Source organism: Notolepis coatsorum (assembly GCF_963971535.1).
Source record: "Notolepis coatsorum genome assembly, chromosome: 5".
Classification (NCBI taxonomy): Eukaryota; Metazoa; Chordata; class Actinopteri; order Aulopiformes; family Paralepididae; genus Notolepis; species Notolepis coatsorum.
The window spans coordinates 24,955,445-24,974,119 of NC_140169.1; the positions used below are offsets into that span (position 1 = coordinate 24,955,445).

General features: G+C 46.3%; 1 protein-coding gene across 1 annotated transcript in view; it reads left to right on the plus strand.

Moving 5' to 3' along the window:
* Positions 1–18,675, plus strand: part of pfkla (phosphofructokinase, liver a) — an 88,598-nt gene that overhangs the window by 22,786 nt on the left and 47,137 nt on the right. The window contains exon 6 of the mRNA XM_084314963.1: positions 5,054–5,098. Coding sequence (XP_084171089.1) covers positions 5,054–5,098 — 45 coding nt within the window. The remainder of the gene's footprint in view (positions 1–5,053; positions 5,099–18,675) is intronic.

Here is an 18,675-nt window from a genome sequence, read left to right on the forward strand (position 1 = left end):
GTTTTTTTTTTTTTTTAAACAAATTTAGCTTTTGTTGCTGGTTGATTCTCCTCAGCTTCGAGTCTGGTACTATAAGAGAAGATAAATATAACACTTTTAAAACCCTTTGTTTATCTTTAGATCACACATTTAAAAATAACTGTTCATCTCACTTCAATCATTTTTATTGCAAATGCAGAACATGGTATTTTCTCAAGCAGACAGATGTAAACACTGTAATCTGTGTTGCATGTACCTCACAAACTGAACAGTTAGTAACAGTTTTTATTTAAAGATAACGAGAGCAAGCGAGAGAGAGAGAGAGGTATCGGTAGATAGAGAGAGAGAGAGAGAGAGAGGTAGCGGTAGATAGAGAGAGAGAGAGAGAGAGAGAGAGAGAGAGGTAGCGGTAGATAGAGAGAGAGAGAGAGAGAGAGAGAGAGAGAGCGAGAGAGAGGTAGCGGTAGAGAGAGAGAGAGCGAGAGAGGTAGCAGTAGATGGAGAGAGACAGAGAGAGACAGAGAGGCTATGCTCGGAGCATTTTAGTAATGTTACATTTTCAACAAGATTGCTGCTATTTAAACACTTGGTGGAAACGGGGTAACGTTAACCTTATGTCGACTGTAGTATTGTATGACCTCGACATAACGTTTACACGTTAACGTTACTCCGTTTCCAATGCAGTATTTATAACTGTGGCCAGCTAAGCTAAGGGAGCTAACTTTAGCTGGTAGCTGTAACGTTACAACGAAGCAGCTGTTGATATTATGCGCCATCAGTAGACAACGTATCATGTATTAAACTAGAGTTAATGGTTTAATGCTTCAGTCACAGTGACGTTGAAAGAGCAGCTGTCACGAACCTCTTTCATTTCTTCATGGAGATCGGCGCTGGCACTGCTATAACCGCTTGCAAATAGCATTGGGGCATTTGTAGCTTGTCCTTCGTTGTTTACTTGAAACCCGAAGTACCTCCAAACAGCACTTCTGCTGCTTTCTTTATCCACAAGCACAAGTTGCGGAGGCTCTGCATTTACCATCTTCAGCTAAAATGTTTGTTTACTAACTGAAGAAGACGGCTCTCTGTGACTCTGTGAGGGGGAGGGCTGGACTCGGAGGAGCCGGGGGGGCAAGCACGCTGAGCGCTCTGAACAGCGCGTCAACAACTTGCGGTAGAACACTCGCCAGCTGGTGGTACCGATACTGCAGAAAGTATCGGTACTTCGGGAAATGAGTATCGAAGCCTTTTTAAATATTCAGTATCGATATGTATCGATACTTCGATATTTTTGACAACACTACCACCTTCTGGTCTGAGTAGAGAGCTCATCACCTTCTGGTCTGAGTAGAGAGCTCATCACCTTCTGGTCTGAGTAGAGAGCTCATCACCTTCTGGTCTGAGTAGAGAGCTCATCACCTTCTGGTCTGAGTAGAGAGTTCATTACCTTCTGGTCTGAGTAGAGAGCTCATCACCTTCTGGTCTGAGTAGAGAGCTCACTACCTTCTGGTCTGAGTAGAGAGCTCACTACCTTCTGGTCTGAGTAGAGAGCTCATCACCTTCTGGTCTGAGTAGAGAGCTCATCACCTTCTGGTCTGAGTAGAGAGCTCATCACCTTCTGGTCTGAGTAGAGAGCTCACTACCTTCTGGTCTGAGTAGAGAGCTCATCACCTTCTGGTCTGAGTAGAGAGCTCATCACCTTCTGGTCTGAGTAGAGAGCTCATCACCTTCTGGTCTGAGTAGAGAGCTCATCACCTTCTGGTCTGAGTAGAGAGCTCATCACCTTCTGGTCTGGGTAGAGAGCTCATCACCTTCTGGTCTGGGTAGAGCGCTCATCCCCTTCTGGTCTGAGTAGAGAGCTCATCACCTTCTGGTCTGAGTAGAGAGCTCATCACCTTCTGGTCTGAGTAGAGAGCTCATCACCTTCTGGTCTGGGTAGAGAGCTCATCACCTTCTGGTCTGGGTAGAGCGCTCATCCCCTTCTGGTCTGGGTAGAGAGCTCATCCCCTTCTGGTCTGGGTAGAGAGCACATCACTTTCTCACTAGTCTATTCTCCACTGTCTACGGGGAGGGAGAGAATCCAAACCAGGAGATTATTTTCTACTTGCCTTAAAAGTGAAATACAAATACTTGTGTGACAGTTTAAGAGTCACAGCTGTAGAATTAGACGTGGCCCAAACCCGCCCATTTCCCTCCCCGAATCCAACAGGAAATCGGGACTAAAAGAGGCTTGTATTGGGGCGCTCAAGTAGCACACCACGTACTGCGCTGCGTCGCAACACGGCCGTCCCGGGTTCGACTCCCGGACCCGGCGACCTTTGCCGAATGTCTTCCCCCCCATCTATCTCCCATTCTTCCTCTCTCTCTCTACCGGACTGCCCGGCAGTGTTAATTTTGTTGACTAAATTGATGACGAAAGATGTTCGTCAACGAAGGTTTTTTTCATGACGACAACGAGACGTGACGTCACGTTATTGAATACCATGTGACGCTAACGAGACTAAATAGTTTATTAAATATCGTTGACCACAACTGAGCACACAAAAATGTAATTTACAAAAACCAGGACGAAATCTCTCTTCATGTATGTTGATATTGTTGACTAAAACAAGACGAGACAAACTAATTATAACTTTTCTTAATGCCATCGTCCCGACAGAACAGTGTGACGGCTGACGAGAGCTCTGTGTTATTAGCATTAGCTGGAGCTATTTGAAAAGCTAGTTTTAGCTGAACGTTACCTTGGCTAAAGTTGGGACTATTCATAATCCAGCTGCAGACCTGCAAGCAAAGTACAGCAAGTTGGCAAAGGAGTATTCCAAGGTAAATCACTTATTCACCACATTGTTTGTATTTCCATCTAGCTCGCGTTAGCTAGTGGCTAACCTAGCTCACGCTAACGTGGCTAACTGATCGAACTCTCGCACACAATTAATGACATAATGCAGACAGCCATACCAGTGACAATGTTTAGCTTTTTAGTGCCAAATGATAAGAGTCTGAAGCGGAGTCTCAAAAGAGAATGTTGAATATTTATTTTGCATTAAAAATCACAACAGATCCTCTGCTAGGAGCTAACTGAACCGGAGCCCTCTGGATAGGAAGTGCGCAACAACGTTTAACGTCCGTGTGGAACCAATGTACCAACAACCATTCCGTGGGTGAACTCATTGAGCTTAGTTGTCAATTAATGATACTAATACTAATCTATACAATCACCTGTTGTTGAATAAATACCATTACTTTCTAGTTATTACTAAAAAAAAACAGTATATATAAAACAGCTGTAGCTGTAAAAATGAAAAGAAAAAAAGTGTTATAATTTATATAATATAATTTCATTTTTTTTATGTATGCACTGGTATCGGATCAGTATAACCAGACCTAGACCACCTCTAACTCTAACCCCTAACCAGACCTAGATCACCTCTAACTTTAACCCCTAAGTTAGGGTTGTGACTTAGAGGTGGTCTAGGTCCGGATAGGGGTTAAGAGTTGGTCTAGCCCTTTACATCCATCTATCTAAATAATAATAATAAATTATAATGAATGCTTAACTATCTCTAAGTTACCCTAACCTAACCAGACCTAGACCACCTCTAACTCTAACCACTAACCAGACCTCTTCCATGTGGCACTTTAACACTGACCTCAGAATGTGATTTTATATAATGTTTTTATGCAAGCAGATTGCAATCAGTGTGTACTACTACTAGTACTACTGTGTGTTCTGTTTACTTAGTTTACAGTATCCTGTTATAGAATAAACCGCTGCCAGACACAGCAGAGAGAGAGAGAGGACAGACATGACAGAGAGGACATACACAGCAGAGAGAGGACAGACATGGCAGAGAGAAAGGAAAGACACAGCAAACAGAAGACAGACAGAGTTCAGCGTCGTCTCTCTGGTCAGAAACAACGTCACCACATCCGTAATGCTCTCTTTGATGCATACATTGGACCATGTCTACACCAACATATACTGTAGGAGCAACAATACATTGGACCATGTCTACACCAACATATACTGTAGGAGCAACAATAGATTGGACCATGTCTACACCAACATATACTGTAGGAGCAACAATACATTGGACCATGTCTACACCAACATATACTTCCTGTGTATCACTTGTGCCGCCGGCTCAGATTCCCCTAGGTTAAAAAATAAATACGCAATTTAAATCAGAAAATGTTCCATGTTGACTATTTCTGACTTTCTGACGTTTTTTTCCATTAACTAAAAATAGACAAAAATGTCATCCGTTTTCGTCTACTAAATCTAGACTAAAACAAAAAAGACAAAATTGAGACAAAAACTGACTAAGACTAAAATGCTCAGACATTTAGTTGACTAAAACTGACTAAACGAAAAATAAATGAAGATGACTAAATATGATAAACGAAAAAGGAGCACTTGACACATGACTAAGACTAAAACGAAAACGAAAAAAAAAAAAAGAGGCTTGTATTATTGCTTAATTAAAAATGTCTATTTTCATGAATGTGACTGGAAAGCAATCCCACAGTATCCTCAAGCCAACTGACACCGTGCCATTTACATTCTGGTCTATTCCAGCCTGGTTTCTGTAATCGTGTCTGTACTTGTTGCCATGCTGTTCAACTTGCTGCTACTCTACAGCAGAGAGAGAGCGAGAGAGAGAGAGAGAGAGAGAGAGAGAGAGACTCTCCCACGGATACAAACGTTTCTCTTTAGCGACTGCTTGGCTTCATTATTAATTTTGATTACTGTGACTCTGCTAAAAAAAGATATCCACACGGCGGCCATGGCTCAGGTGGAAAGGAATCCCAACCTGAGCATGGCATAAGAGCAAAACGGCTGCCGTCTGAATATGGTCAATTAACTCCTGAACGTTACGTCCCCATTCAGAAGTAGTATCTGTTACTGACTGGAGCCCAAACCTCATATACATATGAAGATATTAAATTATTCATATGCAAATAAAACCCACAACAAAGCATCAACATACAATAAAACGACACACAACACCCAGGGGTTCTGACCTCGTAAAGACTATGATCCCATATTAATCCATGCTTCTCTTCTCTTCAACAGTCATCAACGCACATTTGTTCTGGAAGTCATGGGACGCCACTGTGGGTGAGTCATTTCTGGAAGAATCCCCTAATTGTATATTTTGTTCAGAAGGATGGACCCCATGTCCTATTTCCTACTGTACTTACCAATGATGTTGTTGGTTGGTAAGGTCCTTTCTACTCCACAGAGCACATAAAGCAAAGTCTCTGAGTGTGTTTTAGTGCTTTTTACCACGGCCTCATTCACTCTGCACTAGTTGTGTGGTTAATTAAGGAGGTGGTTAACCAGTATGATGTTAACTAGGGGTGGGACGATACATCGATCCAGATCGATACATCGATGTAATTATCAACAATCGAATCGGATCGATGCAATGTAATAAGATCGATTCATATCGATACTCTTATTTTGAAAATCCTGTGGCGAGTCTCATATCCGCCCAAGAACAACAGCAGTAGCTCCGTGTGTGTAGATGTTACAGCATAGCATTCTCCCTTTCTGTGTGTGTGTGTGTGTGTGCGCGAGTCTTTGGAAAGACCAGATGAGGTCAGAGTAGTTTGATGTTTAAATGTTATTTAAACATAAACAATATAATACATAATAAATGTAGGCCTATACATGATCATGCAACATCAACAAATTGTTGTAGGAACGGTTTGGGAGAGGGAGGTTGTGAGTTTTGAGTTCCAAAAAATGTAGCTTAAAGTTTAAAGCTCAATATATCAAAACGTGGCACTTTACAGTGAACAGGAGGTCTATTTGTATTAAAAACAATAGATTGATTTTCCTTTAAATGTCTGGAAGAGCTCAAAAATACAAATGTCAAATGATATTTTCATTACCTTTTTTTTGTTGATCTAAATGTTACTGATTGTGTTAAATGGGCATATGATATCATCTCATATCGATCGCAGGCACCTGAATCTAATCGTATCGTATTGTATCGTGAGAGACTTTGTGATATCGGCAAATATCGTATCGTTGTCCAAAGAATCGATATCATATCGTATCATGATGAAACTGGTGATTCCCACCCCTAATGTTAACCAGTATGATGTTAACTAGGGATGCTCGATATTGGCTTTTTTACCGATACCGATATACCGATATTGTCCAACTCTTAATTTCCGATACCGATATCAACCGATATCAACCGATACCGATATATGCAGGGTTCCCCCCCCAAAAAAACTGAATAATTTCAGGTAATTAACATTACATATCTCTTGTTGTGGAATTAACACAACATTATGCATACTTTTGACAATAAATCAAATCTGAATTTGTTCTTACTTGCTTGCCTGGGTAAATAAAGGTTCTAGAAATGTAAAAAAAAAAACGTTTTTTTTTTTTAAACCGATACCGATATTTTCCGATATCACATTTTAATGCCGATATCGGCCGATAATATCGGACATCCCTAATGTTAACCAGTATGATGTTAACCAGAATGATGTTAACCAGAATGATGTTAACCATAATGATGTTAACCAGAATGATGTTCTATGTCGTTAATGGCTTGCTCAGCACCTGTCTGCACTGTACTTCACTTCGTGCACGTGCACTGAATAAAAAATTCCACCATGTACCTTTATATCCCAACATCCGTCTGACCACACCCCTTTCCGCTTACCTTCATAAGCAGGTGTGTGGTCACCTACTCGCCTCCTTCTTCACTTTCACCACAAGGAAGTGCCTTCGGTAGATCCCCACTTGACGAGGTTGTTAGTAGAAGAAAGTTGGAAAACAAGAGATACGTTGACATCATATCTTTATTTTCTCTCTCACTATTTTGGAGAAAATACGGCGATATTGTCTTCGTTACTGGAGTGTCTGGGTCATTCCGACCTTCAACGGTTTTTTCGTATTAGGAGCTCACGCCGCTGACATGCTTCCCAACTACAATCCTCCTTGCTGCGGCTGGATGGGGTAAAGACCCTCCAGCAACACAGCTGGACTGTAGGACGCACCGTCTGTTGTGAGAAGCGGTTGTTTCCAGGTTGGGTACGTACTGTTTTGCTTGCGAGCTCTGGTTGTTGTTGATGCTATGGGGGTTAGCTAACAATTTACGAAACGCCGACCCCAGGCTAGGGTCCTCTGCTCGGCTTAAAACGGCAGTCGGAGGATCTTGGCCTGACGCCCATGATGGCTAATCTAGTGGCCCGCGCTAGGTTCTGGTGATCCCAGGATTCTAGAGCGGATGCTTCTCTGTCCCGTGTAGGCCCCATCTTTCATATACAAATGAAAGTATACCCTAACGAGGAAATGTGGGCATAAGATCTTCTTTATCGGAAGTTCCATGCTCAAAGGGCCCCGTGTATGTCTGGATCACCGTTGACAACTGTGTTCTGACATTTCTTTTTCTTTTCCCTGTTAGGGGAGGGATTGGGACAGCGGCCTGTCTGAAGTGTGGCTTGTTATGTCATTGTATACAGTTCAGGTGATAGCTGCTTAAGCTTGCGTGCTAGTTGTGGACTACTGTTTTAGCCAGTCAGCTGTTAGCTGCGCAGCTGTTAGCTGCGGCGTTAGCTCGCTGTGTTTACCAGGCTGGTATACGTTAGCTTGTTGCTATCAGCCGAATGGCTGTTAGCTTAATGCTACACTGTTGAACGTTTTCTGTGACTATAACATGCCTTAAACACTCAGAGGATGTTAGTCGAACCTACCGGGAGCCCGGCCGGCGAGGACTGCGTCAACATGGAGAACCGTAGCGGCTGGGTGGCGCAGCGACGCTGCCCTTGTCGTCAACACAGGAATGCTGTGTTTACCGTCGGTGCCCCGTTAGCCAGACTGCAGTTCGCTTGGCCTGCGCTCACGGTAGGAAGGTCCCGACCAGACCTTAAACACGTCTTCTTCTTTCCCTTCTAAATGTTTTGTAATAACGATGTTTTCCAAAATGGGTGTTGCTGCAATACATTGAGGATACGACGCGTGTTGTGTGTGAATTGTCTTGTCACTGGTATAGCTTCTTCTCCATACAAATCGGGTTGTTGTTTACATGTGTAAAAATGATCTGGTTAGTTGTGTTGAGAACATCATGTGTGTTCATGTACCGTGTACTCACAACTAAGGGGGTTAATTAACACTTTGAGCGCCACGCCTGGTTTTCCGTTTTACCGCTTGAATGCCACCATCGGCGCCAATGTTAACGTTAATATCGCCTAATCTATGTTTTAAATTATGGCTATGTGTCTAATCTGCCCATCGCATTATCAAATACTATTTTCCAGTCAGTGCTGTGAAGGCAGATTGTTTTTTTATCGCGTCGTTTCCGTTTCAGAGCAGTTAGAAAAGCCCCCGTTTTGATATAAAAAACAGCTCATTCTGGAGCATTCTATGAAAATCGTCTTTTAGTGGAATATTCCACAACGTTGATATTCGTCAGCCTTTTTATTAATCGTTTTCAAATAAACACTAGATGATCAATATTATACGTGCACGCAAGCACATTACGGCCGCGCACTGATAATCGCTCCGTTGATTTCCTCACGGAGTTTTACAGTGAAACCGAAAGAAGACATTTCACAAAACGGCTTATAACTTCATCAAACTTACTCTGATTATCCTACCACTGATAACATAGAGTCCTTACCTGACATCAGATGGTATCCAACTGGTATATTCCAATTCCTGATCACCATTCGAAAAAATCGATACGTGTATGGATCCAACGCGATACAGTAGAACTCCATGATCCGCAGGGCTCTGAGGCTCCAGAATGAACTCTGGTAACCCCGGCTGGATCAGTGAACTGGAAAATGTGGAGTACCGGATTTTTTTCCCCATTCATTTTCATTGTCGCCTGTCCCGTCTCCCTGTCTTCCTATGACTTGCTGTCCTGGAGTGTTGACCGGAGTGTTGGACGTCCCGTGACGAAGGCCGGGAGATTGCGACCCCCTCTGCGTGCCCCCCTGTCTCCGGAGGTCTCGTAGTGGTGACCGGAGTGCCGGATGTCCCGCGATGATGTCGGGGAGTTCGCGACCCTCTCTGCGCCACCCCCTATCTCCCTGTCTCCGGCTGTCCCTGAGCAACGACCGGAGTGTTGAATGTCCCGTGACTAAGACGGGGAGGACGTGACCCTCTTTGCGCCGCCCCTGTGCCTCAAATAGATCCGCTATCAACTCTATCTTTAATCTTTCAAAATGTTCAGTTGCTATCGCTATTAGCTCTATCTTTAATTTTTCAAAATTTACAGTTGCTATTGCATGCACTCATCTGTGTTTCACCACACACATGAGTGCATGCTTACCAACTGTCCGTCTGCAACACTACTATCACCAACATCTAAGAAGGGAGATCCCCCCTTGAATGGCCCTTCTAAGGTTTCTCTCCTCCACACTGCCTGTGGAGCTTTTTTCCCTATTGTTAGGTTTTAGTGAGTTTTTCCTTACCTTCGCGTGGGGTATGTCTGGGAGTGCTTGCATTCTTTCATTTATTTGCATTCATCTAAAAAAATGTTGGACCTTATGGTGTTCTTGTTCTGTTCTTGACTTATTGTTATGTTGTCTTCTTGACTTGTTTAAAGAAGACCTGTACGGCCCATGGGGACATTAACGTGTGTTGTCGGGCCCTATAAATAAATTTGATTTGATTTGATTGAGTCCATTCCAAAATCACTTATGTCATCTGGGAGACGACAGGGGGCGCTTTTTTTCCACAGTGATCGCCGGCGCCCCTCGGCTATACTCGGGTAGGCTCGGGTGATGCAATCATTTTTCAGATCAAAAAATTAAAATAAAAAAAAAAATCCGAGAAATCTCGTGAGTGGCACGCAACCACCTATAAAAAAAACAGAGAAATCTCGTGAGTGGCACTCAAAGTGTTAACCTATAAAGCTATGCTTAGTAGGGATGGGTACCGAATTCGGTACTTTTGAGGTACCGAACCGAAACACGTCGGTACTACCGAGTATCGAATCAAGTGAGAAAATGAAAAAAAAATAAAAAAAAGGTTTTTTATTATTTACTTTTTTTACTTTTTTTTTTACTTTTTTTTTTTTTACTTTTTTCTTTTCATGTCAACGTTCACACGCACAATATATGCTTACCTAGGATTTGACTTGATTCAACAACAAAGCAGTCGGAGCAATGACAAGCCGAAAACTGTCGAAATTGTAGTTATTTGAAGTTTGGATTTTTTTTTTACGACTGAGGTATGTAAATTAAATTTCTTGAGACTAAAGTACCGAAAAAAGGTACCGTTGGGTACCGGTATCGATTCACAGGTACCGGTATCGGTTCAAATGTGAAAGGTACCCATCCCTAATGCTTAGTGACATATGAGTGAAGAATGAATTCTTTTCTCAGCCTGTAATGACAATGAACAGTGTGTTCACATATTAACAGGGTTACCTGTTCAACTGGGCCGTATCAAGGGTAAGGTAGGAGGGGTGATCCCCCCGGTTCCCTGGGGCTCACCCTCCTCTCAGACATGTTGTTTACAATATATTGTGTCACTGTGTTTGTGGGGATACGATGTAACCCTTAGCTTAGTTGCTGGGGTTGTGCTAACCGCTTGAGAAACAATATTTTCCTAAAGAAAAGATTGTTTGGTCGCTTTTCGTGTGTGCTTAGCAAGGCCTGTGGCCGATACTAATCGAGGATTCTGTATTCTCTCGTTATGAAAAACGGCGTTCCTCTGTAGCAGGAGTGTACTTGCCATTTTTTGTTGTGATAAAGGGTTGTGTGTGTCTTGTGATCTACAACTGGGTTCGGTTGGCCACAGAAGCACATGTGTAAGTCTGGTACCGGGGCTCTTAAGGGGGCCCTCTCTATTCTGTGTTTTTTCCTTAGTAAAAATCAGATAGCAGGTTAGCACATGAGCTGTGTGAAGCTGTTAGACACTTCATGTAGCTGACTATGACTGTGTCATGCTCTTTTTTGTCATTACATCGTATCATGGGTGTGGGGTCGTAAAGGGGTGAACTGGTAATCCTTTCCTCCCCTTTTGATGGGCAGGGGTTAAAACCTCCTGTCCTTCAAGGTTCCTGTCACGTTGCTGTTCGGCACGTTACAGGGTAAGAGGGGGGGGGGGGGTTCCTGGTCCCACGCCCTGGAAGATTGGGCGTGTGCACAGCAGAAATTCCCCCGCCATAGAGTACGTCACTGTACGCGTCTCTGTTGGTAAGACTTCCGTGAGTTGTTCAGGTCCATATGATGGATCTGTTTCAGGGAGTGGTCAGGGCTCCTCCTCATGAAGCTCCTACTCGGGCCTTCTGTGAGTTAGGACTCTCCTTCCCTGTGAGGGAGCCTCCTCAGAGTTCAGAGCCTCCTCCTCAGATTGTCAAGGTGAGTAGAACTTCAAAAAGGAGTCCTGCTCTATTGTGTGTGTATTTGATTCAATTCGATTATTGAGTGTGTATTGGTTCAGTCACTTCAGTGCCTCCTCATCGGAGAGCCCTAACCCTAATTTTACATAGCTCAATGTTGCAATATATTCTTTTCAATCTATACAGCTCGCATGGGAAGTCTCTCTGGGGATTTCCGTCTCCTCCCTATGGGAGGGTGGTGGGATGTAAAAATGTAAAAAAAAAATACCCTCAGCTGCATCACGAGGGATTCATGTCAGTCTGTGTTCTTTCTTTTTTGAATAAAAAGAGGAAGGTACATGAAGCACGACGGCTCCGTGTCGTTCTCCCAGGCGACTTGGAGGAACAATGTTTGGTGTCTTGCTGGACTATCCATTGATGTGTTTGGGTCTCGACGCATACATAGTGCTGGCTCGGTGTGTTTCCGTTAAAGAATCACACAGGGGCTAAGTGCGCCTTGGTTGCTTGTTAAAACAGCGTTTTTATAGGGCAACTGGGATGGAGTTTTGTCTCTTCCGAGCGCCAGTTTACTAGGTTGTCTCGATGAATTCTCGTTCATATCTGGGGGATGTTAACTAGGGATGGGTACCTTTCACATTTGAACCGATACCGGTACCTGTGAATCGATACCGGTACCCAACGGTACCTTTTTTCGGTACTTTAGTCTCAAGAAATTTAATTTACCTACCTCAGTCTTAAAATAACTTCAATTTCGACAGTTTTCGGCTTGTCATTGCTCCGACTGCTTTGTTGTTGAATCAAGTCAAATCCTAGGTAAGCATATATTGTGCGTGTGAACGTTGACATGAAAAGAAAAAAGGTAAAATTTTTTTTTTTTTAAAAAGTACAAAAAAAAATTAATAAAAAATATTTTCTTATTTTTTTTTTGGTTTCTCACTTGATTCGATACTCGGTAGTACCGACGTGTTTCGGTTCGGTACCTCAAAAGTACCGAATTCGGTACCCATCCCTAATGTTAACGGAATAGATCAGAACATAGGTAGAGGGGTCTCACGCCCTTGGGGTGGGCCACTGAGCACGGTCTAAATGGGGACCGTCTGGGTGGCGCCCTCTTTTCATGTTTTAGATCGAAACGCATACCTACCCCCTCTTCTGGAGTGGGCATGTCGGCGTGGTTAGGACACGGGACTGGTCTGGTCGCGCTGGTCCAGGTCAGTTAACCCGTTGTCCGCCGGGGATGCAGATCTGCTGTTCTGGTACCCTGAGGGACTTGTGCTTTTTTCGGGGGGGAAAATGCCGGGTCGGTCCGGATGTCACAGGGTTAGGCGCTATGGAGACCCTTTGTTGGGTACATATTGTACTCTGCACTATCGTAATGGCTTACGGCCATGCCAACCTGTACACGCCCGATCTCGTCCGATCTCGGACGCTACGCAGGTTCGGTCCTGGTTAGTACTTGGTTGGGAGACCGCCTGGGAATACCAAGTGCGGTGTGCTTAGGGCTGGTTCTCCATTCTTTTCGCTCCTCTCTCACGCGTGGCGAAGAGGGGGCTGTTGGGGTGGTCTTAGACCTCCTCTGGTAACCCTGTGCTTCCCGTGCCGCCGGGCCCGGTCCGAAGTAAAGTTTCGTTGATACCGTAGGCCTGGGATAACCTTTTTTTTTTTAAACTGAAACACTTGTACTGCGGTATAGCCAGTGTATGCCCGCAGGTGTGTTTTGGAGTTTTTTTCTTGAGGGGTTATAGGAACAACCACCGTCGGTACCAAGAGGGTGGTTGATTCCCTGGTGTGTTGGAGCAGTGTCAACTCCCGGGTTACCCGGTTGAGTGTGCCCCTGCACGTTCATGACGTCTGCCAATCATGTCAGCCTTCTCTGCCTCGACCCCTCTGGGTGGGTTTTTTTTAGTGGAGGCTTTGTCATACAACAACGCCAGCATACGCCCCTTCCGCCGGGGGGGCTGTTTTCAGCTGACTCCTTTGGCGCCTCTCTCGTCCACAGTGCTCCAGGCTCAGGTTACAGCCTGTTGCCTGGTTTCCCCGGTGCGCTACCTGCTTCCGTTGGTTAACCTTTTTGTGTGCTTACGGCCATGCTGACTGCCTGTTCTGCAGGGTCAGTGTGCCAGGCGGTGTGCTATTGGGGGGAAAGGGCCCGCTCTTGGAGGGGCCTTATCCGAATACGCTGGCGATGTGGGGGGCGGTGTCACTAAGTGACCACCTTGTGGGGTCTTGATGCCTGGCGTCATTGACCTCTCCGGGCCCCCGTTTTCCAGGGGATCCAGTCCCTTCAGTGGGTCTGGGTCTTCCTTCGCGCTCCGCTGCTACGGCCTTGCCACGGGGTTGGGTTTGCTCTTAACCCCGTGATTTCTGGGGGCAGTAACGAGGTTGTTCCTTCCGTTCGTTCCCGGGTGGCATGCGGGTTGTGTGTGTGTGTGTAGTCGTGGGGTCAAGCCACGGTCTGCTCACCCTGTGCGTTGAGTTGCTTGAGTGCCTCTTCGCGCGGTCGGATCCGTCGCCCTCCCGTGAACCTCCAATAGGGGGGGTATCCTCCATTAGGGAGGGTCGGGGGGGCTCGGTCCTCCCCGGTCTGATGGTTGTGGGGGGCCTCAGCGGGGTACATTGGTCGGGCTATGGCTCCCGCTCAGCCCCTGTTGCAGACAGGTGCTGAGCAAGCCATTAACGACATAGAACGAAGGGTTATGTATATAACCCAGTTCTATGAGTTAACTGGTGCGCTCAGCACCTGGACGCCGCTGCGGCCCTTGATCTCGCCTTGTGGTGAAAGTTTGGGAAGGAGGCGAGTAGGTGACCACACACCTGCTTATGAAGGTAAGCGGAAGGGGGTGTGGTCAGACGGATGTTGGGATATAAAGGTACATGGTGGAATTTTTTATTCAGTGTACGTGCACGAAGTGAAGTACAGTGCAGACAGGTGCTGAGCGCACCATTTAACTCATAGAACTGGGTTATATACATAACCCTTCGTTAACCAGTATGATGTTAACCAGAATGATGTTAACCAGTATGATGTTAACCAGAATGATGTTAACCAGAATGATGTTAACCAGTATGATGTAACCAGTATGATGTTAACCAGAATGATGTTAACCAGAATGATGTTAACCAGTATGATGTTAACCAGTATGATGTTAACCAGTATGATGTTAACCAGTATGATGTTAACCAGTATGATGTTAACCAGTATGATGTTAACCAGTATGGTGTTAACCAGAATGATGTTAACGATAGGTTATAACTATAACCAAGTTCTGTGAGTAATGGTGACGCTCGGCGTCACTACTGCACTATACCTCGCTTGTGCACGCGCACTGAATAAAAAATTCCACAATGTACCTTTACATCCCAACATTCGTCTGGCCACACCCCTATCAGCTTACCTACATAAGCAGGGGTGGGGCCATATACTCGCCTCCTTCCCAAGCTTTCACCACAAGGTGAGATCAAGGGCCGCAGCGGCGTCTGACGCCGAGCGTCACCATTACTCACAGAACTTGGTTATAGTTATAACCTATCGTTCTGTTTCGTAATGGATCTCGCTCGGCGTCACTACTGCACAAGGGAGGCCGAGCGAGAGCCATCGGCCGACAAATGTACCCCGCTGAGGCCCCCCACAACCATCAGATCAGGGAGGACCGAGCCCCCCCGACCCCCCCCTAATGGAGGGCACCCCCCCTATTGGAGGATCACGGGAGGGCGACGGATCCGACCGTGCGAAGAGGCACTCAAGCAACTCAACGCACAGGGTGAGCAGACCGTGGCCTGACCCCACGACTACACACACGCACAACCCGCATGCCACCCGGGAACGAACGGAAGGAACAACCTCGTTACTGCCCCCAGAATCACGGGGTCAAGAGCAAACCCAACCCCGTGGCAAGGCCGTAGCAGCGGAGCGCGAAGGAAGACCCAGACCCACTGAAGGGATTGGATCCCCTGGAAAACGGGGGCCCGGAGAGGTCAATGACGCCAGGCATCAAGACCCCACCAGGCGGTCACTTAGTGACACCGCCCCCCACATCGCCAGCGTATTCGGATAAGGCCCCTCCAAGAGCGGGCCCTTTCCCCCCAATAGCACACCGCCTGGCACACTGACCCTGCAGAACAGGCAGTCAGCATGGCCGTAAGCACACAAAAAAGGTTAACCAACGGCAGCAGGCAGCGCACCGGGGAAACCAGGCAACAAGCTGTAACCTGAGCCTGGAGCACTGCGGACGAGACAGGCGCCAAAGGAGTCAGCTGAGAACAGCCCCCTCGGTGGAGGGGGCGTATGCTGGCGTTGTTGCATGACCAAGCCTCCATTAAAAAAAAACCCACCCAGAGGGGTTGAGGCAGAGAAGGCTGACATGATTGGCAGACGTCATGAACGTGCAGGGGCACACTCAACCGGGTAACCCGGGAGTTGACACTGCTCCAACACACCAGGGAATCAACCACCCTGTCGTTACCCTATGCAGTGGTTGTTCCTATAACCCCTCCACAAAAAACTCAAACACACCTGCGGGCATAACTGGCTATACCGCAGTACAAGTGTTTCAGTTTTCAAAAAATGGTTATTCCAGGCCTATGGGTCGACGAAACATTACTTCGGACCGGGCCCGGCGGCACGGGAAGCACAGGGTTACCAGAGGAGGTCCAAGACCACCCCAACAGCCCCCTCTTCGCCACGCGTGAGAGAGGAGCGAGAAGAATGAAGAACCAGCCCTAAGCACACCGCACTTGGTATTCCCAGGCGGTCTCCCAACCAAGTACTAACCAGGACCGAACCTGTGTAGCGGCCGAGATCGGACGAGATCGGGCGTGTACCGGTTGGCATGGCCGTAAGCCATTACGATAGTGCAGAGTACAATATGTACCCAACAAGGGTCTCCATAGCGCCTAACCCTGTGACACCCGGACCGACCTGGCATTTTTCCCCCCGAAAAAAGCACAAGTCCCTCAGGGTACCAGAACAGCAGATCTGCATCCCCGGCGGACAACGGGTTAACTGACCTGGACCAGCGTGACCAGACCAGTCCCGTGTCCTAACCACGCCGACATGCCCACTCCAGGAGAGGGGGTAGGTATGCGTGTCGATCTAAAACATGAAAAGAGGGCGCCACCCAGACGGTCCACATTTAGACCGTGCTCAGTGGCCCACCCCAAGGGCGTGAGACCCCTCTACCTATGTTCAGATCTATTCCGTTAACATCCCCCAGATATGAACGAGAATTTATCGAGACAACTTAGTAAACTGGCAAAACTCCATCCCAGTTGCCCTATAAAAACGTTGTTTTAACAAGCAACCAAGGCGCACGTAGCCCCTGTGTGATTCTGTCACAGAAACACACCTGAGCCAGCACTATGTATGCGTCGAGACCCAAACACATCAATGGATAGTCTAGCAAGACACCAAACATTGTCCCTCCAAGTCGCCTGGGAGAACGACACGGAGCCGTCGTGCTTCATGTACCTTCCTCTTTTTATTCAAAAAATAAAGAACACAGACCGACATGAATCCCTCGTGACGCCGCTGAGGCTAATTTTTTTTTACATTTTTACATCCCACCACCCTCCCATAGGGAGGAGACGGAAATCCCCAGAGAGACTTCCCACGCAAGCTGTATAGATTGAAAAGAATATATTGCAACATTGAGCCATGTAAATTCTGGTTTAGGGCTCTCCGAGGAGGAGGCACTGAACCAATACACACTCAATAATCGAATTGAATCGAATACACACACAATAGAGCAGGACTCCTTTTTGAAGTTCTACTGACCTTGACAATCTGAGGAGGAGGCTCTGCACTCTGAGGAGTCTCCCTCACGTGGAAGGAGAGTCCTAACTCACAGAAGGCCCGAGTAGGAGCTTCGTGAGGAGGAGCCCTGACCACTCCCTGAAACAGATCCATCATATGGACCTGAACAAGCTCACGGAAGTCTTACCAACAGAGACGCGCCCAGTGACGTACTCTATGGCGGGGGAATTTCTGCGGTGCACACGCCCAATCTTCCAGGGCGTGGGACCAGGAAACCCTCCCCCCTCTTACCCTGTAACGTGCCGAACAGCAACGTGACAGGAACCTTGAAGGACAGGAGGTTGGAACCCCTGCCCATCAAAAGGGGAGGAAAGGATTACCAGTTCACCCCTTTACGACCCCACACCCATGATACGATGTAATGACAAAAAAGAGCATGACACAGTCACAGTCAGCTACACGAAGTGTCTAACAGCTTCACACAGCTCATGTGCTAACCTGCTATCTGATTTTTACTAAGGAAAAAACACAGAATAGAGAGGGCCCCCTTAAGAGCCTCGGTACCAGACTTACACATGTGCTTCTGTGGCCAACCTAACCCAGTTGTATATCACACGACACACACAACCCTTGGCACCACAAAAATGGCAATACACTCTACAGAGGAACGCCGTTTTTCATAATGAGAGAATACACAATTCTCGATTAGTATCGGCCACAGGCCTTGCTAAGCACACACGAAAAGTGACCAAACAATCTTTTCTTTGGGAAAATATAGTTTCTCAAGCGGTTTTAGCACAACCCCAGCAACCAAGCTAAGGGTTACATCGTATCCCACCACACAGTGACACGATATATTGTAACAACATGTCTGAGAGGATGGTGTGGAAGTCCCCAGGGAACCGGGGGGAACACTCCTCCTACCTTACCCTTAATACGGCCAGTTGAACAGGTAAACCCGTTAATATGTGAACACACTGTTCATTGTCATTACAGGCTGAGAAAAGAATTCATTCTTCACTCATATGTCACTGAGCATAGCTTTATAGGTTAAATTAACCCCCTTAGTTGTGAGTACACGGTACATGAACACACATGATGTTTCTCAACACAACAAACCAGATTATTTTTACATCTGTAACAAACAACCCGATTTGCATGGAGAAGCTAATACCAGTGACAAGACAATTCACACACAACTCGTGTCGTATCCTAATGTATTGCAGCAACACTCGTTTTGGAAAACATCGTTATTACAAAACATTAGAAGGGAAGGAAGAAGACGCGTTTTAAGGTCTGGTCAGGACCTTCCTCACCGTGAGCGCAGACCACGCGAACTGCAGTCTCTAACAGGGCACCGATAGTAAACACAGCATCCTGTGTTGACGACACGGGCAGCGCTGCTCCACCCCGCCGCTACGGTTCTCCTTGTTGACGCAGTCCTCGCCGGCCGGGCTCCGGGTAGGTTCGACTAACATCCTCTGTCAAAGATGACGTCGTAGTCGGTGTTTCAAGGCATGTTATAGTCATAGCAATGTTCAACAGTGTAGCATCAAGCTAACAGCCGCTCTCGACCGATAGCAGCAAGCTAACGTTTCCTAGCCTAGTGACACAACGAGC